This window comes from Gadus morhua, chromosome 1 (genome assembly GCF_902167405.1).
Source record: "Gadus morhua chromosome 1, gadMor3.0, whole genome shotgun sequence".
Classification (NCBI taxonomy): Eukaryota; Metazoa; Chordata; class Actinopteri; order Gadiformes; family Gadidae; genus Gadus; species Gadus morhua.
The window spans coordinates 15,591,494-15,613,640 of NC_044048.1; the positions used below are offsets into that span (position 1 = coordinate 15,591,494).

The 22,147-nt window shown below is 42.8% G+C and overlaps 2 protein-coding genes across 2 annotated transcripts in view; both read left to right on the forward strand.

Annotated features, from left to right (window-relative positions):
- The first annotated feature begins 1,390 nt into the window (after positions 1-1,390).
- On the forward strand, positions 1,391-8,265 carry sall4 (spalt-like transcription factor 4). Its single transcript, XM_030357587.1, has 4 exons — positions 1,391-1,644; positions 3,486-5,936; positions 6,036-6,334; positions 6,426-8,265. The coding sequence occupies exons 1-4, from the start codon at positions 1,578-1,580 to the stop codon at positions 6,855-6,857; spliced, it is 3,249 nt and encodes a 1,082-aa protein (XP_030213447.1). The 5' UTR covers positions 1,391-1,577; the 3' UTR covers positions 6,858-8,265.
- A 209-nt stretch (positions 8,266-8,474) lies between these two features.
- Positions 8,475-22,147, forward strand: part of atp9a (ATPase phospholipid transporting 9A) — a 31,876-nt gene continuing 18,203 nt past the window's right edge. The window contains exons 1-14 of the mRNA XM_030357588.1: positions 8,475-8,654; positions 9,977-10,121; positions 11,811-11,924; positions 12,087-12,195; positions 13,372-13,430; positions 14,526-14,577; positions 15,781-15,875; positions 16,338-16,418; positions 16,511-16,586; positions 17,163-17,239; positions 17,393-17,553; positions 17,838-17,980; positions 18,855-18,967; positions 19,780-19,989. Coding sequence (XP_030213448.1) covers positions 8,587-8,654; positions 9,977-10,121; positions 11,811-11,924; positions 12,087-12,195; positions 13,372-13,430; positions 14,526-14,577; positions 15,781-15,875; positions 16,338-16,418; positions 16,511-16,586; positions 17,163-17,239; positions 17,393-17,553; positions 17,838-17,980; positions 18,855-18,967; positions 19,780-19,989 — 1,503 coding nt within the window. The 5' untranslated portion in view covers positions 8,475-8,586. The remainder of the gene's footprint in view (positions 8,655-9,976; positions 10,122-11,810; positions 11,925-12,086; positions 12,196-13,371; positions 13,431-14,525; positions 14,578-15,780; positions 15,876-16,337; positions 16,419-16,510; positions 16,587-17,162; positions 17,240-17,392; positions 17,554-17,837; positions 17,981-18,854; positions 18,968-19,779; positions 19,990-22,147) is intronic.

A 22,147-nucleotide genomic window follows, 5' to 3' on the forward strand; every position in this document is an offset into this window, starting at 1 on the left:
CCCTTCATGACAACCACAAACCACCAGATTAAAGCATAGCTGCTCATACGTTTTTGAACTTTGCAGTATTATGATATATTTTAAACACATTCTGTGCTGAATTTGAATCTTGATTAACCAAAAGGGACGCCATCCTCCCACCTATTGAGATACAATTAGTTTGATAGATATTTTGTTTGATTGTTTGTACATTGTTTGTACATTGTTTTAGGTCCTCAATTAAGCCTTCTGCTCCCTTGCCGGATCTCTTTGCAAATGAGAAATTACTAATATCTCGCCAGTCATATTCATATATTTCTATAAGAGGGTATTAGGCATATACCTGTATATTGGTTAATATTGTGGTCAGTGGATCATGGATCCGTGCTTTTGAGGAGTACTGGTCTTCAGCTTTGATGACATGAGCGAAGATGAGCTGCAACAAGACAAAATGGGTTGGACCGGTCTGTCTCTTAATGAGGGCAATAAATTCTTTTCCACCCTTAACATTCACCACAACCTCATGGACACACAGCATGACAGTCCCAACCGTTAACATTAAGTTCAAAGCTAATGCTAAAGACAAATGGTGCTTGTCATAAACTTACTTACCTACAGTTTTCCCTGAAGTGGATAGACATTATCTGAAAGGAAATAAGGGGTTGTTTATTATATTCCCCAAAGACAAACATGGAAAACAAACACCTATCAAGGGTCCAAAATGCATTAGTTGGCATAGCAATAAGTGGTGGCTTAACCTACAGATTCAGCTTTGTGAAAACACAGGTCATATTGTTAAGCATCAGCTCAGTTAAGTTCATTTGCGTTAACCGAATCTATGTGCATGCAATACTCTATTGGGTATGGAACATTGTCATTAACATTCAGGGTCGCTTTTTACACCCATTTCAATATAACACAACTGATCTTATCAAACAAATAACACCTTGAAGGCTAATATGAATGAAATACTACAAAGTCCTAAATAAATATATTTATAGGCCTAATATATCTATAAAAAAAACATTGCTATGATCAATGCTATGATAAAGGATAGTAGTATTTTTTTTCTGAGGAAAATTGAGCTTCAACAAAGCTCTAAGAAAAACACACATTATCAGTTTTAATCAAACTATTGGTAAGACATATATGAAGCAAAATACGTCATTTGTAGGCCTATTTGGTTTGAGACCACGCATTAATAATCCAAGATATTTCACGTAAAATATCAACGAGTAGGCCTATCTAGTTTAAAAGTCAGTAGGGAAGGATTTACTTTACATCGAAATACAAAAAGAATCTTGAAGAAGGGAAGAAGTGTGGACTGGTGCTCCTCCCTCGTCCATCCACTAGTAGCGCTCCTCCCGCCCCCTACGGCTCCTCTGCTCTTCTCATCAATAGCACCGATTTGAATAATGAGTGAGCGCTTGGACTAGAGCCAATCAGCTGTCAGGGGGGCATGATAAATCGCAATGCATTATTGATAATAATAATTACGTTGACATGCGCATTTCTACTTGAGGGGCTAATTTCCAACCCGAAGAATTTGGAAAGAAGGGAGAAATATTTCAGGACTATTTGCTGCTGATGGTTGCACCATGTCGAGGCGCAAGCAAGCAAAGCCGCAGCACATCAATTCGGATGAACCCGGCTCGTCAGAAATAGGTAAGAGAGTGGATATTTGGTTTGTGTCCGCAGAGTTTACTGAAAGTTTGCTCTAGTCCTCTGCTGTTTCTAAAGTAGCACTTTTAACTTGGCTACCTTGCATTGTTCTCTCGCACTTTGACCTGCAAAGTGACCCTTGCTGTTGACCAAGTTTCGGTCTTTAAACTGTCTTCTGAGTTTTTTCATCTAGCGAAAGTGTTTGATCAAAGTGAAGATAATAGGCTGAATCTTTTTCATTCATCGTTTAAGGACTCCGATTCTCTCGGACGAGTTCTAGTTGCTCATCGATAACTGATTATGGAGGCTCGACATGACCACGAGTAGGCTAATTTACCCGAGTGGAAATTATTACAGTTCACTTTTCAACTTTTAACCAAAAGCGGGCATTCAGTCGTGGTATTCCTCTCGTTTTGTGTTTTGATTTAAAGGACTACCTTTTGATTCTGCTCACGTTACCTTTTGGATTTCCAAACTTCATAGATTTGTTTTGTGTTGCCAGTAGCCCGCTGATGGTACAAGTGGCATTATATAGTGACTATTAGTTATATTGAGTTTGTATCAAATCATTTTACATTTTTGTCGTGTAGTCCTATAGGTTGGGTTATTTTGGTTTATATAATTGGAAATGGCTCTTTTGTATATTCGCAATGTTGGTGCTGGCACGACAATATGCAAGTTTCAACAAGGTTTGTTGTAGTGTATTTAACAGCACGTGTTTATTGAGGTTCTGCTTCAAAAAAAAAAAGTTTGCAATTTTTTTCTTCCCTCTAAACAAGGTAGTTTACAAAACCGTATGAAATGTGACTCGGGAGTAAGCTGACCTAAAGGCAATAAATCCCCTAGTTTAATGCATGACTGTTTCCTTTGGTACATATGGGGAGTGGTGGGGGGATGGAGCATTCAGCTCTTTTTTGAGACGGGGAGGGGGTGCGTTTGGCGTTGCCCTGTTTAAACCATGTCGTGGACAAATTTCCTGATGACACAAATGGGAACGCTAACAAATGTCCACATTAATAAATATTACGCCGCGTTACTATTTATTTTTTTTGACCATTTTAAATTCTCTACCTTCATTGATCTGCCAAGTTATTTCAACTATGAACCCTACAATAGGTGACCAGAATCACTCATCTAGATTGCGTGCCACGAAGTGGAAGTGTTTTTTAATTGCTAAAGGCCTGACTTACGGCCACGTCTTTTGTAAAGTGTATTTAATGAGTCATTGATGAAATATCAAGGACAAGGTTCGCCTATATTTTCAAAAAGTATGCGGGAGTCCGTTTTTCTTTCCCCCCACTGTATGATGCCTGGTGAGCAATTAACAACTCTACCATTTTTGTGTGAGAATGCAAACAAGTAGGCTACTTGCCCCTCGCTGAGTGCATTAGCATTTGACAATGCCCATACATGGGCCATTTGAGGAATGCACCATGGTGAGAAGATTCGCTGAATAAAAATGTATTCAAAGTTTAATTTGGCTAATGTAATTTACTTTACATTCAGATTGTTCTTGTAGGCAAATTAATCTCGCCAGCGTTCATACCAACCTTGACGTATGTTCAATGTCATATTAACCACCATATTTGTTATGAGCATGGGTTAGTCTCTTGTGGAATAATCCCAAATGATTTGGCATTGTTTGTTTTCGGTACCTTGGTCCTCATGTACTTTTGAAAAGTATATGGCGCCCTCTGCTGGACATCGAGATTCCATGATTATTGTCCTAGTATAGAAATTTCTGTTATTCTAGCTACCTTTGTTAATTTTTAAACAAACCACTATCAATGTTTTCATTCACCACAAACCTGCTCTTATCAAGATTTTGTCTTTTCTTATTTTAGGAGTCACTTCATGTGGACAAGCTGAAGAAACAGGACGGGAGATGAAGAGATTCAGAATGGACAATACCAAGGTCTGCAACAAGTGTTGCGCTGAATTCTTTGATGAGACTGAATTCCAGGAACATGAGAAAAATTGCACTAAAAGTCAACAGGTGGTCATCTTGAGGAATGGCTATGGGAACGGGGTTCCGGAGGACTATTCACAAGGTTCTTCCGATGGTGCAAATAGTGACCCTGATGATGGCCAGTCAAGCAGTCACTCCCTATCCAACAACCATACAGAGTTGGCAGACGAGATCAAATCGATTGCAGAGGAGTCGGGTCAAAAAGACAGAACAGAGATGTCCCCCAGCTCTGAGATGACGTTCAGATCCAGCAAGATGCAAGATTCAAATGTAACTCTAGAGTCAATGAGTGCCACTAAGGTGGCTGTCACTCAGCATTCTTCAAAACACGCGCATCTGTCGTCATCCAAAGAGGCGCTGCAAACCATACCAATGATCTTGGAACAGTTGGTGTGTCTCCAGCAACAGCAGCTCCATCAGATCCAGCTGACGGAGCAGATTAGAATTCAGGTGGCCATGATGGCACCTCAAGGTCTCCACTCGGCTCTCGGGGCCGCAGTGGACCCACTCAAAGCCCTCGGTGCCCATCTCTCTCAACAGCTCTCTGCTGCCGCAGCTCTCATAGGTAAAAGAACAGGCAGTCAGAGCCTCTCCATGGAGACCATGAAGCAGAGTCGACTACCTCAAATCACTGGTATCCCCACCTCTTTGACTGAAGGACTGGGAAACTTCACCACTAAAGCTGACATTTCAAAGGGAGTTTCAGACCTGGCCCATCGCCTACCAGCAATTTTGCCACAGACTGCCGGGGTCAATGGTTTCCCCAGCCCCTTTGCTGGCCTTCAGGCTGGTATTGAGGCCTCTAAAAAAGCAAAGGCCAAGATGCTGAATCTTCCTTCCGAGTCAAAGAATAGCGAGTCACCATACAGGCACAAGTGCAAGTACTGTGGCAAGACTTTTGGAAATGATAGCGCTCTGCAGATTCACCTGCGTTCTCACACTGGAGAACGGCCTTTCAAATGTAACATCTGTGGTAACCGCTTCACCACCAAGGGAAACCTCAAAGTGCATTTCCAAAGGCACAAGGAGAAATACCCCAACATCAAGATGAACCCCCATCCTGTTCCAGAGCACCTCGATAACATTCCCACCAGCAGTGGCATTCCCTATGGCATGTCCATGCCCTACGACGAGGCCAACCTCACCGACGTGAAACCAGTGGTCAGCAGTCCAATGGCTGGGCCCCACCAGTCAGCTATACCAGGGTTGAAAAATCCATTTGAAGGCATTATGAGTGATCAGTTCTCCCTGAGGCCCTCGCCATCACCAAGTGAGTCTGCATCGCTTTCCTCAAACATGTTTGGCCACGACGTGGGCTTCGAGCAGATCCAAGATTCTAAAGATCTGATCAGAGCACTGCACCACGTCAACGGCGGCGGCCAGTCGGGAGATCAAAGCTCTGGAACGGCCAAACTCCAGCAGATGGTTGACGGCCTGGAGAAGAGGACCAAGGATCCCAACGAATGTGTCATTTGCCACCGGGTGCTCAGCTGCCAGAGCTCTCTCAAAATGCATTACCGCACGCACACGGGCGAGAGGCCTTACAAGTGCAAGATCTGCGGCCGTGCGTTCTCCACAAAGGGCAACCTGAAGGCCCATTACGGGGTGCACCGGGCCAACACGCCTCTCAGGATGCAGCACTCTTGTCCCATCTGCCAGAAGAAGTTCACCAACGCCGTGGTCTTGCAGCAGCACATTCGCATGCACATGGGAGGGCAAATCCCAAACACCCCCGTGCCAGAGAGCCAAATCGAGGCTGCCGAAGCAATGGATTCCGTGTTGGACGACGAAAGGTCCATGGATATCAACGGCTTTGATGACAGTATGGATGAGCCAGAGGAGGAGCTGCATTCCAAAGAGATGCCGACCGAAGCGTCTCTACCACCTCCTACCACTGAAGAGCCAGCACACCAGCAGCCCGCTCCTCTTGCATCTCCCTTTTCAAGCCTGGAGGTTTTAAAGGATCTCTCCTCCGCTCTTTCACTGAAGCGCCAGAGCAGCACTGCCTCAGAAAGTGAGGGGACGTCCAAGGAGTCTCCCCCTACGTTGCAAGAGCAGGTCTTTCACAACGGCCGTAGTCCTGCCATCTCGGAGGCTGCCATGTCCTACCATTCCTTCTCCCCCTTAACAAGCATGGCCAATGGCCACACAAAGTCTCCAGACTCTGAGGACGATTCCCCACAGTACGCTTCGAGACCAGACTCTGATGGTGGTGCTCAAGAAGGCAACGAGTCCAGTGGAGCCCTTGACCTCACAGCTCCCAGCAGCTTCGTCCCTAAAGTTATTAAAGACGAACCTGGCCTGCCCTACACAAATGGAGATTATGGTAAATATGTTTTTTGTTTTTTTTGACATATTTTACAGATATTATTATGAAAATAATGCATTGTTGTTCCTGCCCTTAATATAATCTTTCTTTTTGCAGCTCACCTGCCTTTCACCAGAATGCCCCTTAGTCTTGCCGGTCTGGAGATGAAGATTCCTCCAGAGAATCCCCTGGGGGCCCATGGCTTGTTTAGCTCCCAGCTGCCACAGGGAACTGGCATGACGTCATCCAACTCCAGTGTGTCGCGAAGGTCTACCAAACAGCATCTCTGCAATGCCTGTGGCAAGAACTTCTCATCTGCCAGTGCCCTTCAGATCCATGAACGCACTCATACCGGGGAGAAGCCCTTTGCCTGCACTATCTGTGGGAGAGCTTTCACCACCAAGGGAAACCTAAAGGTATGCATCCTCTGGCACAAAAAGCTATCACCTATTATTTTATTAACACAACTTTTCAACAGAGCATTAATTATATTTTGTTTGTTTCTAGGTACATGTTGGAACCCACATGTGGAACAACACTTCGAGGCGTGGCCAGCGTATGTCATTGGATAATCCAATGGCTCTGATGGCCATGGGCTCCGAAGCGAAGATGCAAGAGATGATGCAAGCGCCCAAAGAGTTGGGTCCTCCAGCCATGAACTTTGACCCATCACTATGGAACCAGTACGCCGCTGTCTTCAGTAGCGGCCTGGCCATGAAGACCAATGAGATCTCAGTCATCCAGGGGGGTGGGATCCCATATCCTGGTAGCCTTGCTGGTGGGCCTATGGCTGGCTCTACCGGTGGCCTAATGAAGATGGACGGGTCCCACTCTGGCCTGCCTGCTTCCATGGCTGAAATGGAAAAGAACGGCTCTGGTGGTGTGTCAAAATCACAATTTTCCCATTTTATGGAAGAGGGTAAAATCGCTGTCAATTAGTCATGAAGGTTAGAGCCAGTTACGCCTGGAAACTACCTGTACAATCAATACTGAGTAAATCTTTCAAGGTGGAGAGTCTGTTCAGTCATGCAAATCATAAGTGTTATTTGTAGTTGACCTATAACTACTGTAGTTGTATTTACTTTTTTAACATGCGGGTATTTTTTGTGTGTCCAGATGTTGAATGTATAACTACTTGAAACTGCTACACATTGTCTTTCTGACGTGCTTTTGAAGGATTTTCTCTAGGATTGGGAAACGTTTCAGGGTGTGACTGAATATGGATACTGTGTTGTAGTGTTTATGGGAATAATAGTGTGCTTAACCATATTTCTTTGTACATGACTACTCACTTTCCCCTTGTGTGCTATAGATTTTATCAAATTGTACAGTTTTTTTGTTTTTTTTGCTTTTCGAAAAAGAGTCAGAAGTTAGAGTCTGAATGATTCCAGCATTTTTTATTTTAACCAGATGCCCTTTGTCATCCAATTGACACAGATTACAAACTGGTTTTCACATGGTTACTGATGCTGAAATGTTGGTTGAAATGTATAATCTTTGTGCCTAATTCAAATTTATCTTGAATGCATTTCAATTACAATAAAGGCCCGTTAGACTTATACTTAAGCATGTCTTACAGTATAACATTGCATTTGTTTTTTCTTTTTTTTTACCCTTTTATTACAACCGTTTACTAACTCTGATTAAAATGTTTTTGCTACTCCATTCTAGTCCTCTTGTAGAACTGTAGTCTGTTTCAGTTGGCTGAGCTACAGAATGTTCAATGCTGTCATGCCTGCACTTTATTTATATTTTCAAATGTTGGATTTACATTCTATCATTGCATTTCAAGTCCCATGTTTTTTTTTTTGTTCTTATACATGCATTTCATGTTCTACTCGGGGATAGTAACTCACTTTGTTTAACTTTAACTTGTGAATTTCTTTTTTTTTTAGACTTTGTTTTGCTTAATCTGCAATTGTTCAGTTCTGTAAACTCATTATTTATATTACACAAAAATGTGATAGGGGGTCTATTCTACCTCATTTAGCTTATGATAGGTTTTCATTCTTGCCCCCCTTATATCAATGCAGAGTTTTCATTAGCTGATACATTCGTGACGCAAAATCTATTTCATCCTCAAACTGCTGAGGTCAACAGTAATGAATGTATCACTGGACACTTTACACAAATCAGAATGGTCAGTAAAAGTTTACGGCTCCTCCTGCTGTACATTCCCCATTAATATGCATATGCCACGGTGTGCCTTTCCTAAAAAAAGAAATAATTAAAAAAAAAGCTTCTGAAACAGTTAAGTAATGTCTAGCCGTTTTACATGTTTACAATGTATTGTTTCTCACTAAGTGTTACTTCCAGGCCTTTAAAAAATAAAATCAATGTGACTTACCGATGGCTTTCCTTTCACATGTTTGGATGGTAGAAGATGAAATGCATTTGGCTACACTAGGTTGGCTAACATGTAAATATAATGCTTTGGACGTGTATTGTATATTTGAAAAGCTATAACTTTTCACTACAATGAAGGGCAATAATATAATTCCTTCTACAAAATGTAACTTCTATAATATTGGGATGAATTTAAGGTTGGGTTGGATTCAGTGCTGTGTGTTACTGACTCATTACAACCCATTGAAGGACAGTTCTCGAGCCTCCGCCCAGAGCGCAGACAGCGGAGAGATTGTGCTGGAGCTCAGCGGAGGCTGCAGGAATGACGGACAATATTCCTTTACAACCCGTGAGACGCCACAAAAGACATGACAGTAAACACAGGAATGGGTAAGGGTGTTATACCGAATAAAAATCGCTGAAAACGTTTAAATATTTACAACGATAAAGACCCGGTGTTCGCTCGTCACATACTGTCGATGCTGATGTCATTGTTTACATGTCTTTTCGACATTGTCGAAACAGCGGAACAAGCATTTCTATTCAACATGGCAATTGAACAAATTTGACTAATATATAAATTGTAGTGTAGTTATATATATCATTTATTGTCTGACGGCTCCCTTGGCGCTGGGACATCCGTGTTCCGTTGGAACAAGTGCAGCGCGACGCCCATGTCAATATTTGCTCTGTTGACTATGGGATTGTCTCAAACCCAGACGGCTTGCCAACATGTACGCCATGGCGGGTTTAAAATTAACATACGTGCTTCGACACTTGCTATTATTCTAACCCGCCCGGGGTTAGGTTATCTCGGTGATAACCTTGCGTCTGGTGGAAAAGGAACGAGAATAGATGCTAGATGCTGGCTGCACAGATTCTAGGCTGGCGTCTATGGATAGCATCGATGATGTCACCTAAACACATGCTTAAGTACAGTCTAAGTGACATATTTGTTCTACTTTAGCGTAATGTAATCAATATATGTGATATAAAGCAGATGTATCAATTTATATCGAGAGAACGGCTATTATAAATATATCAGTTCTTGTCCGGTCTCAGCTCTGGTTGGCATCACAGGCCTTTATTGACCAGATAGAGAATACTGGTAGTTACCGTTTCCTTAGTTGTCTTAAATTTCACATGTATTCTGGAAGTCTCTATTACAAATCAATTAATGTAAACATTACATTTGTTTCCTTTTGCATCTGATTTCAAAATTAAATAAATATATATCTGTATACAAAAGTAGCACAACATTAAATTGATTGATTTCAATACTTTCTAATCGAATGCTACAACCAATCAATCAATGAAGCTGGACTCAAACAATGTCTATCAATACATTCATGATAATTTAAAAAATAAGATGAATGAGATATGGATGCAAAAGGATGACCAGGCTATCATCTAGACTAAAACAAGTATTATATTTTCGAGTAAGGCGTGCAGTTTCTCTCTTCTCACATGCCTAAAAAAAAGGAATCATGGTCATTCATAGAAAAGTAGGCTATGCAGTAACATTCCATAAGGAGTACAAATTTAAATTCATGGCAAATCATAACCGTAAACCTTAGCATAACATCATCTTAATATCCTCCTTTTCATAACAAGTAGCCTAAACCACAAAATAACGACATCCTACCTATTTGGACTATTTGGCACTGTTCTCTACAAATTGTTCCTAACGTAGGAATGTAATTGTGAACCAGGTGCTGCCCGGTGTCTGGGTGCTGTGGCATGGGAGACCTCCGCCCCCGCACCGTGTGGCTCGGCCACCCAGAGAAACGGGACCAGCGATACCCCAGGAACGTCATTAACAACCAGAAGTACAACTTCTTCACCTTCCTGCCCGGGGTGAGTGTCAGCCACGGGTCACTCCCCAACACACTCCCCCAGCTCACCAGCCCTCAACACATGTAGGGACTAGTGTCAGACCACAACGTCTTGTAGGTACTAGTGTCTAGTCCTCGGACCACAAAGTCCTGTAGGTTCTAGTGTTTAGTCCTCAGACCTGTAGGGACTAGTCTCTAGTCGCGGACCTCAACGTTCTCTAGGGACTAGTGTCTAGTCCTCAGACCACAACGTCCTGTAGGGACTAGTGTTTAGTTCTCAGACCTGTAGGGACTAGTGTCTAGTCCTCAGACCTGTTGGTACTAGGGTCTAGTCCTCAGTCCTCAACGTCCTCTAGGGACTAGTCTCTAGTCCTAAGACTTGTAGGTACTAGTGTCTAGTACCCAGACCTTAGTGTCCTGTTAGGACTAGTGTTTAGTCCTCACCCCTTATCATTTGGTTGATTAAACTAATCTCACAAAGTTCTTTATCAATCGTTTTTAGGTGATTAATTAACATATTTACAACAGTCAAAACAATCTTCATTAGTGGCCGATCTAATGACGCCCAGGAAAACTGGCTACGTTAGCTACTGAGGTCATGTGAGCTTATGTGACTGTTAGCCAATCAGAAAAGGACACTAGCGAATTCTAATCTCATTCAATTTTTGCACATATTTAAAGTGTAAAATATGCCTTGTTGCCTAATTAGCAAGCATTCGCAGTATAAGGAAGTGTTCATTTCCACATCCAGACGTTTGAAATCATCTTACAAACTTGCAACATATGTAAGTACTGAAAAAGTGGGCCAATTGTTATTTACAATAAGCCTTGTTAAAAGGTGCAGGTCACATCCTGTATAGGCATGTTTTGATTATTGGCTAGTGTTGAGCCATATGCTCATCAAGCCTCAGGGAACACATTCAAATCGGCCCATGTTAGATCCATATGGTATTATACTAGATGCCAATATTAGGTCACATTTCAAGAATCAATAGAGGCGAGTGGTTGTGGTTTTCGCCCAACAATACAGTCTGTAGTCTAAGTACTGCTTATGCCAGCCACATATTCTCCACCTGTTTTACATATGAATTTGCTTTCCAGACATTCAGTGGTCTTATAGTCTTATGGGATTTTTGTGTATGGACTTAGCCATTAAAAGTAGCCCCTATTTGTTTGAAAGGGATAAGACAAGGCCAGCCCATTTTTGCATTGCAAAGCGTGGTGCGTCTTTATTGAGTGCAATATCATAAACATATTGTGGAAATGTGTGCACTCAATATTTTCTAGCTTGCCGGTTCTATTTAGATTCAAATTTCCATTCGCATGTAGCAGTAATAACTTTCTGTCGCACCAAAATGGAATTTCCCTTGTTGGTAAACTTGCACATTGGTGGTAGGACACAAGAGGGAGTGGCGTGATATGACATGCAATGTCACAGCTTGACATTGCAGAAACAAAAGTATTTGTTTATCGTCTCCTCCCCTGTCTGCTCTTTGAGTTCTAGCTTCTTTTCAATTCTGCTAGTCTGAAATATGGTGTTTGCAGTAGGGAATATTCATTTCATTAAAATGTTCTAATATATTTCTTTATGTTAATTTAAAGATGTGCTTACCAAATGAATGTAAAACTCAAAATGCATATGTTTGCTTTTGCTTGAATTAAACAAGATATTCAAAAAAGGCTCTTTTGCTTGTCTATTTTGTGTTTGCAGGTTCTATACAATCAATTCAAGTACTTCTTCAATTTATACTTTCTGCTATTGGCCTGCTCTCAGTTTGTGGACGAACTGCGACTTGGGGCTCTCTATACCTACTGGGTTCCTTTGGTAGGTAGCCCTTCATAGTTGTCGTTTTGGAAAAATGGATAAATTATCGGCCTATTGTATGGAGAAAGCTTATTAAAAAATAAAGTACGCTGAATAGGCAACTTCTGTACTGAATAATGCTTTAGAATTTTTGTGTCTAATTGTATCATGATCTCTTCCTAGCTAGTGGTGTTGTTCATCACGATCGGGAGAGAGGCGGTGGAAGAGATCCGGTGTTCTATTAGGGACAAGGAAGTCAACTCCCATATTTATTCCAAGCTTTTGCCAAGGGGTAAGAGTGCCAACATTTTGGATTGCTATACTTTACTTAACCACAATTATCAAAGATTGATGTAAGCTTGCCTTGCTGTTTTATTTTCTCAGATGCTATAAGATGTTGGGGCTGGGTGCTGTTAAAATGTATAAGGGCTTGGGGAAATGGTTGGTAATTCAAAGCAGAGATTTAAAAGTGTACATAAGAGAGGTTGGTATAAAGTGCTACTAGCAATAAAATGCAGGAGACCGCTTGGGGTTTCCCTTGATGTGGCAGCTTGTCCGAACCATAAACAAAATGACTGGTGGCCTCCATGATCGCCGCCTCAGTGCAAATGTTGGCTGGTTGATGGTGTAAACTTAATGGTGTAATATGGTTGGATGTAGAAGCAAAGTTCACCACAAACATGTTTCTGTTGATTCCAATCAATGAAGCCAGTACAGCACCAATTCATTACCAGAAAACGTTATCGTTAAATACATAATATTCTTAATTTCCAATGGAAGTTTTGTATAGCATAATGGGTGGATCTTGCACCATTGCGCAAACATATAATTAATGTTTTATCGTTATTCTTTTTTTATCTTGAAAAAAACCCATATAAGTAGTTAAGGGAAACATGAAACTATGCAAAGCCATCTGAACGAACTGCCTAGCAATATTAATGTCGTTTAATGTCTTACATATGCAAAACCTAGAGGTCACGGCAGGGGGCAGGGGTCAGTGACCCCCTCCCAACTCCCCAAACAATTTTGCCTCCTTATTCCAAACGGAATGAGAGGAAGGGCTGAACACACCCAGCATTCTTACATGAGAGTTTGTGTGCAGAAAATGACTTTGCTGCACACAAAATCCACAGCGGGACTGTTGGAGCACAGACCACAATATTCACAAGAGGTCACAGATTCACAAAGCATATTTTGCAGGGAGAGGTTTTACTATGCCTTTTGAATGACGTTAATGGTAACAGGATGTCAGAGGGCCATAAATCCTGTAGGATCCATGTTGAAAGTATACATGGATGGGTCAGAGTTTTGCCTGCTACCATCTGGCTGCACTCAGTCCGAAAGCAGATTGAAATGTCCGCAGAGCAGGTTTAAATTATTGTTCAACTTTGAATTACTATTACCACCGTTGTCTGCCCTTCATCTCTATCTTCCGTCGGTTTAATGATATCTGCCTTCATCTTTTCAGGCACGGTGAAAGTTAAAAGCAGTGGAATTCAAGTGGGGGACCTTATCATGGTGGAGAAGGTTTGTACTTTTCCGTCAAAGCAACACTGGTAATATAGGGGTAGGGCTGGTTAAGCCCTTTGCCCTGGGCCCTGTTCTGTGTCATCTTGTTCTTTTAAAGGATAGTCAGGTTCTATTTCCATGACAAGGAAGTTAAGGGACAAGAGGGCAGTTAATCTTCACAGCCACTAGACCTGGGACAGAGGTGAAAGGAGTTAGTAATGATTTTGAAATCTTGTGATCAATGCTTTGCTTCAGCCTGTCAGATTCAATGCCCATGTAGCGCATATACACCTTGAATAGCTTTTTGTTGAATCTCCGGGACAGATAAAATACAGCACTATTTATTAATGTTTTCCCCCCTCTCCTACAAAAACCTATAAGCATTTGGCAAAAAAACAAAAGGGTTTTTGTTCCATTTCACATATCTCAGCACTTGTTGTAAACATGCTGATTTCTTGATCCGCCACTCATTCTTGTGGCCGGGGAGGAATCTCTTAAGTCTGTGTGCGTGAAATTTGAGATGCAGCCCGTCTTCAGTTTCCAACAGGAGACTTCTTTCTCAATCAACCACTTCAACACATCTGAAAGAAAGGTCACTCATGTGTGTTGCAACACACATTTCTCAATGATTAATTGGCTTTAAACGTTTGCTGAATTAAAAAAGATATATATATTATTATTATTATTGTAACTTTATTCAAGACACAGGAAGGTCCACAAAGATTGTTTTTAATATTGGCAAAATGGGCTGAAAGACATTCCCTTTTAGAAAAGTATCGGCAACAGGAGATCTGTCAAGAGGATCAGCCCAGGCAGTCAACTTGTGAATACATGAAGAGGTGTTACAGTGTGGGCTTAATGTTCAGGGTAATGTTAACAACCAGGCCCCATGGTTCCCTACATCACAGAGGGATATGTTACTGTGGGGGTCTTGGTGTTTAGCATGCCAGACTCCATGTAATGTGGAACATAAAACACTGAAAGTCTCACTTAATCCAGTTAAAGGGCGAACAAGGAGGCGGTGGAGGGAGGAGGAAACGTGCAGGATCAGGATATGATGCTTAAGTCCTGTGTTGTTGTTGTTGTTGTTGTTTTTTCTTCTTCCGCCTGTAGAACCAGCGTGTTCCTGCCGACATGATCTTTTTAAGGACCACAGAAAGAAATGGTAAACATCTGCCAGTCACTCATCCACATCTCCACGTACAGGCAAGCTACCAGCTTGACTGGGGAAACGGCCTGTAAAAAAAAAAGAGAGAGAAAAGAAGGGGTGTTGAGACGTTGGGATTAGCCCCCAAACGCCTGGACAGGAAGTTCCAGGCAGCATTGTAATTCGGTGTTGTGCTACATTGGTGAATGCATTGGTGGTGGGTGGTGACTCTTCTGTATAGTGTATGTGTGTTGAGATGGTGGCCATGCAAAATAACAAGCCTTTATTTTTATTTTGGTCTGTGCCGTTCCTTCTTTTGTCTTTCAAATTTAAAGATAATGGAAAGGCGATTTAAGGCATGCAAAACGAGAGAAAAAAAATGCAAAGACTTTTGCTGAAGGCCGTGAGAAGGATGCATCATCTGAATAATCAAATGGGGATTAGAGCAAAAGATTTTGTCAACGATTGCACAAACTTGGGGAATTACGTTGCATTGTATATTTGCACATATACAAAATAGTCTTTTGTCCATTCAAAACAGAAGCCTCTCAGAAATAGAAAAAAAAAAAAAACCTGTAATGGATATGACAATTAAAGGTAACCCATGTGCGGCAATATAGAGATTGCATTGCTTTGTGGCAAGCCTCTAGTTTGGGAGCCTGAAGCCATTGGGTGTTGTGGTTGTGTCTTCCTGTTGCGGGAAGAAAAACACCAGCCTTGTTTGACTGGAAATAGTGCTTGGGTTATCTCTCTCCCATGTGGAGGCCATTAGGTCAATTATAAAGGAGCCTAGGCCAGCGTTGGGGGTTCTGGGCAGGATGACGCATGTCAGCCAACGGTGGAGGAGGAGGGAGGGAGGGTGGGGGATGTGCTCGAGTGGTCTCCGCTCCCCCACTACTCTGTCCCCCTAGTTACATGTAGCCCAGACCCATTCAATAACTGCAAAACTAGTTGTAGTTTTTTACCAAGTGGTTATTTACCATGCCCTCTATCGATCAGCGTTATTTTGGCTAATCATTCTGGGAGTGATTCTAAATAGTGTGAATAAGTTGTAAATTAAACAAACTAATAATGTACTTTAGTTTTTACATCAACCATATAAGACACATTTGATTGTAATCAAATGGGACTAACACCCCTCACCCACACACCATGTAAATCCGATGTGTTGGCGCCCCCTAGAGGGTGAATGTATAAATCGCTTATATCTCCCTCTGGCAGGCTCCTGTTTCCTGCGGACCGACCAGTTGGATGGAGAGACTGACTGGAAGCTACGCCTCCCAGTGGCCTGCACACAGCGACTCCCCACTGCTGCTGTAAGTCATAGGCTCAGCCTTCAGGCCCAACCTTTAGAGGCTCAACCTGTAGGATACTTTGCTAAGCCTACACTCCAGCTTCACAATTCAACAGTTGGGTGGGGTAAAGTAAAGCCCTGGTATTCAACTTTGTTAGATTTCCTTGGGGGTATGAATCCTAAAATGTGTGAATGTGAATGGGTCCGTGTGATGCTTGTTAAACTAGCTGAATTAGGGACATTTCTGGAGCACAACTTTTCCCAGTTGTGCTGCTCATGTCAGTTGAAGATATATCATTTCAAAGGACACCGTCTTTGTATTCATCAGATCTACTTAATTCACCATAACCACAAATGAGTTGTAATGCAGTTTCTGTGATGTTTATTTGCATCCATCTTGCACAAATCAGTTGTGGTTTTAAAATGAACCACCCACTTTGCAACTTTATGTTTTTTAACCGAACTACGTTTTCTTTTTCCAAAGGATCTTCTTCAAATCAGATCGTACGTATATGCAGAGGAACCCAACATAGACATCCACACCTTTAACGGCACTTTCACAAGGGTACGTTTATAACAAAATATCCGTCTGAGCTGATTGGTACATGTGTATACGCTCTCGGCACATTCTTATCATCACTTTGTTCTGTGTTGCAGGAAGACGGAGACCCCCCTGTCAATGAGAGCCTGAGCATCGAGAACACCCTGTGGGCGAGCACTGTGATTGCCTCTGGTAAACGTACTGGCTAGCTCACTCGCTTCAGCTTCCCAGAGTTTGAATCTAGTTGAATGATGACCTCCTGTTAGCTATTAGCTTACAGACTAGCTACGATTAATCATTATCTTTCCTTCCGCCGTCACGGATATGGTAATCGATATTTTATCTTTTCCGAATGCATGTGGGTGGACAACATAAAGTAGCGCACACACACACACACACACACACACACACACACACACACACACACACACACACACACACACACACACACACACACACACACACACACACACACACACACAAACACAAACACGTTTGGTATATTGACAAGTAGCCAGAGGGCTCTGTAAGGCCTAACTAGCCCAAGTCAGCACGCTTCCTTTGTGGAGGAGCAGCCATTACACTTTAACCTATGGAGCCATGTGCAAGTCATTATGTAATTGGCCATCTAGATCTTCTATTGGGAGTTACGAACATCTCTTCATGTCAACAGTTTGTCTGGGAAATCTCTGTGCTTGACATGTTGGGGGTTTTCAATGGTTTTCTGAAATGTTATGTTTTTGGCCTGAGATGATTGTGTGTTTATAGGTTCTATAGTGGGGGTGGTCATTTACACGGGCAAGGAGCTGCGAGGGGTCATGAACACGTCCAACCCTAAGAACAAGGTACGATGTCGCAAGGCACGCAACAACTGCATCTCACTGTTTACGTTGTGGTTGAAAAGTCCAACATAAGTCACTCATGGCCTTCAACCCATTGTCATTCCTCGCAGACAATATCAATATGCATACTTTGTGTTGTTCTTGTCTCTGTGATAGATGGGATTGTTTGACCTGGAAGTGAACTGTTTGACCAAGATCCTGTTTGGGGCGCTGGTGGTGGTGTCACTTGTCATGGTGGCCCTGCAACACTTTGCAGGACGCTGGTATCTCCAGATCTTTCGCTTCCTGCTCCTATTCTCCAACATCGTACCCATCAGGTGGGTTTCTCTGGACGTTGCCTTGTTTTAAATTAATACATTTCTACCTGCAGGCGACCTTAGCCAATAGAAAATGTGCAAAAGCCTTTGGTCAAAGGAGATACCGTCATGTGTTAGTTTAGCAAAGGCTTAGCTATTTGGGGCACTATTCTTCAAATATTCAATTGCTGTTTTTCTTCTTCTTCTTCCTCCTCATGATTACTGAATTTGTATTTTATGCACTTGATTTATTTTGTTATTGCTAATAGTATTCATTAGGTTGTTATTGTCCCCATTTCATCCAGTCTGCGTGTCAACCTGGATTTGGGAAAGATGGTCTTCAGCTGGATGATCAACAGAGACTCCAAGATCCCGGGCACGGTGGTGAGGGCCAGCACCATACCAGAGGAGCTGGGCCGCATCTCATACCTGCTCACCGACAAGACCGGTGGGGCTTCACTGATTAGTACCGCACCCCAAGTCCATGTACATCCTCCTCTACAGACATTGGTTTTCTTGTTGTGTAAGACACAACTATATAAGGGCCGCTTACAGAGCCCAAAGTGAGTGAGTGTATTGGATTGTTTTGCCTGTTCTGCTCCCACTGCGTGCCACTAAACATGCTACTTATTGGTTCATTCAATCAAAAACGGGCCCCTGCTTTACACACCCTCCCAGTAGCACAACTTCTCCAGTGGCACTTCCTGAGAAATAAGCCATAACCTGTCAGATTTACAGCCGCCCCGCCCAATAAACCCATCAGGCATGCTCACCATTCAGAGCGCGAAGAAGCCGGTGGGGTCTATAGTTCAGATGTCAGCCTAATATATGTGCAGGGGCCTCTTAAGGTCATTTTGATATATGGACAGAAAATGCTTTTAAGGATGCCGAGGTTACAAAGGGGCTTACATCAGGATGCAGGGAATGGTTGCCTGGATTCAATTCACTTCTCTTTTGTTTTTTGTCTATCAGAATCAAACAAAAGGGTTTAATTGTTAACTTATGAATTATGCTGGAAGTTAGATTTGGTTTAGAAATTGCTCGTAAATCACTTATAAAGTTATTTCTAAATCTGAGTGTATCATTTTTTTAAGGTGTTGATTATATGCTAACAATCAACTAACTTTCTTTTCTAGTTAGTTGAAAACTGAAACTAAGCTTTAACCTTCTTCAAAACTTGCATGGAAACCAGCTGGCAGAAAAGTCTGAGAAGAATCCGATGAGAAAATCCTATCACATAAATAAAAAAAGAATGATTTAATTGGTTTTAATATCCCTGATTGAAACAATACATCTATTATCTTTGTCTTCACATTTACCAGGGACTCTTACCCAGAATGAGATGGTGTTCAGGCGACTCCACCTGGGAACCGTAGCCTATGGGATGGACTCCATGGACGAGGTCCAGAGCCATGTGTTCAGCGCATACACACAGGTGAACACCATGCCTCCAACAATGCACTGTTGTGGTCATCCCAAATGGCCATCTACAGTCGTTATGTGTTAACAATGACTGAATTAAGACAGCTTGTTGGCATTTCCACTTTTTGTTTTTGTTGCTGGCTTTTCTGTTATGTGTGGTTAATCGCTGAAACATCTACACAATTTAAGGTTTTTATTTGAATTTGATTTTAAATCTGTGAAATCAGTGTTGTTTATAGGAAGAAACATGAGCAATAACAAACCAAACAAGAGTTGCTGTGCAAACAGCCCCGGGCAACGTGTTTTCAGAAATGCTTCAGGTTTTGTCATTATTGTTTGGCTGAATGCTTCCTGACCTCAGATGGCACACTTTGTCCCTTTGACACCAGAGGTTAGCGAGACAGGAAACTGGATTAGTTAGCTAGTGCTAGTGCTGGCCGGACCTGTTTAATGACGCCTCAGTTAGCCCTCCGGAGCGCACAGCCTCCCGAAATAGAACGGCCATAAAGCCCAACGCTAATCAGTCATATTTTCTCTACACATCTGGTTTTGTTTATGAGCCACTGGCCTCTCCGCTAATGATATGAACAGAGGTCAGCAAATGGCTTCAGGGATGTTTTGAAGATGAACTTCCGCCAGTTCAGTCTTTAATATGTACACAGAAAAAATAATACTCTGAGCGGTCCTGCCTCAACACTGCCTCAAAGCGCTCCGCACAAGCTTTTTCAAACAAGAGCCTTTTTGAAAGGCTCTTATTGAAATCAATAACCTAAAAATAAAGCACGACGGCAACAACAAACTTAACCGTCGGTTTGTCCTCCCCAGCCCCCCCACGACCCTCCACTGTCTAGGGCTCCGGCGGCCACCAAGGTCCGCAAGACCATCAGCAGCAGGGTGCACGAGGCGGTGAAGGCCATCGCGCTGGTGCACAACGTCACCCCGGTGTACGAGGCCAACGGCGTCACGGACCAGGCCGAGGCGGAGCAGCACTACGAGGACACCTGCAGGGTCTACCAGGCCGCCAGCCCCGACGAGGTACCAGCGCCCCACCTGCCCTCCGCCTTCGGGGGGGTTTCAGACGGCCTTGTGGCGCTGCACTGCATGCGTGGGCCTTGAGTCACCTGTAGATGTTATGACAGAAGATGGCACTGATAATTGGATACATTTTAAATATGGCAATTTGTTTCGGAGCCCGATAGGGTGAGAGAGGAAGAGAGGTGGAGAGGGAGAGGAGGAGAGGGAGAGATTAAGTTGGACCTGAGGGAGATTAAGGCGGAGTAGAGAGAGATTAAGGCAGAGCAGAGGGAGATAAAGCTTTAGTAGAGCGGGATTAAGGTGTAGTAGAGAGGGATTAAGGTGTAGTAGAGAGGGATTAAGGTGTAGTAGAGAGGGATTAAGGTGGAGCATAGAGGGATTAAGGTGGAGCAGAGAGAGATTAAGGTGTAGTAGAGAGGGATTAAGGTGTAGTAGAGAGAGATTAAGGTGGAGCAGAGAGAGATTAAGGCAGAGCAGAGGGAGATTAAGGTGTAGCAGAGAGGGATTAAGGTGTAGTAGAGAGAGATTAAGGTTTAGTAGAGCGGGATTAAGGTGTAGTAGAGAGGGGTTAAGGTGTAGCAGAGAGGGATTAAGGTGGAGCAGAGAGAGATTAAGGTGGATCAGAGAGGTATGAAGGTGTAGCAGAAAGATGAACTGAACTGAAATAATCAACATCGATAACGTGTTAGTTATGACCATTATAAAACAAAATGACACAAAAATAAATATTAAAAAAATCAATAGCTTTTTTAGAAACAAAAGTTAATGTGTCTTTTAGTATTAGACCGCCGATGACGTCACTGGCATGGTAGGACTAGGTCGTTGCTGCACGGCGGAAAATAGTGAATTTTAATATGGCTGGTTACGCGTTTGAGCCTGTGAGGGACATGCCTGTAGTGTCCGACTGCCACCCAGTAGAGAGGGATCAATTTCAAGCTCCAGGTCCAACTTCGGATCTTGTGGGTGTGACTGGTGTGCGTGTGGGTGCTTCCTGAGCATGGACACTGCCGTTGAATCGGTCTGCTGCCGAGAGGTCCCGGTCAACCTTGACCATCTAATGGTGGGATTAGGTTGCATAACCATGCATAGGGCATTTCGGATGCTGTGCGGCAAGAGAGAGGTTTTGGAAGTGGCCATGCTCTCTCGAAGGGACGTCCGAGCGGAGACACTGGAGCGCCCCATAAATAGCAACCAAGTAATAAGCCGAAAACGATCATTTCCCATCCGGTTTTCTTTGATGTGTTTCAGTAATTCCTCCGTAAAGACGGACTCATTGCGGAAACGCAACGAGTTGTACAAACCTTGTAGTACCTACATATTCAAGGTGCTGGTTCTCCACAAAAAAAAGGTGGAGCGCATCAAGCCTGCGCGCATCCAGCCTGCGCGCATCCAGCCTGCGCGCATCCAGCCTGCGCGCATCCAGCCTGCGCGCTGTATAAAAACATTCAAGTCGAGCAGGAGATAGTAGTTGTTTAACCTTTTAAATTGAGTAGCAATACTTTTTAATGTACAGTTAGTAATTAAATTGACCAAGGGGCTGTATTTAAAGCTACAAAAATAATACAAAAAAAAACCTGCAACTTTCAACGAAACTCGTCGCTTCAGGCGTCCACACGAATCCTAACACGAAACCGCATAGGTCCGGTTTTATTTTAAACCACTCTGGGTCCATGGACCTATTAAAGAACATGGTTTATTATCTGCCTAATATCATGGTTATTAAAGACATGGTTTCACAAAAAAAAGACATGTTAGATGCACTTTGGGAGATACACCCGCGGATGAGCATAGATGCGAGGCGGATTCACGAGTGTCACGTTTACTTTAGGTGGAGGTTGGAGGTTGACTCTCTGGTGGATATTGATGGATATTGCACAGATGGATATTGCACAGATACATCTTACTATGAAACTACTTCTTTGAGTTGAACTCCCTCTGCATCAAAAATCCGCTAGACGGCGAACATCAGGGTGAGTAGAAAGGGACATTTGTCGAACTTCTGTTTACAGACCCGCCGTAGTTTAATTTGCAGCTTGGAAACATAGATCTGTGATATCGTCGGAGTAATCGTTGATACACTTTATGGTCGGCGTGCTAGCTTGTGGAGATTGACATGACAGGGGCTATCAGAGGGTTAGTCAGTTTTAAGGCTGCCAGC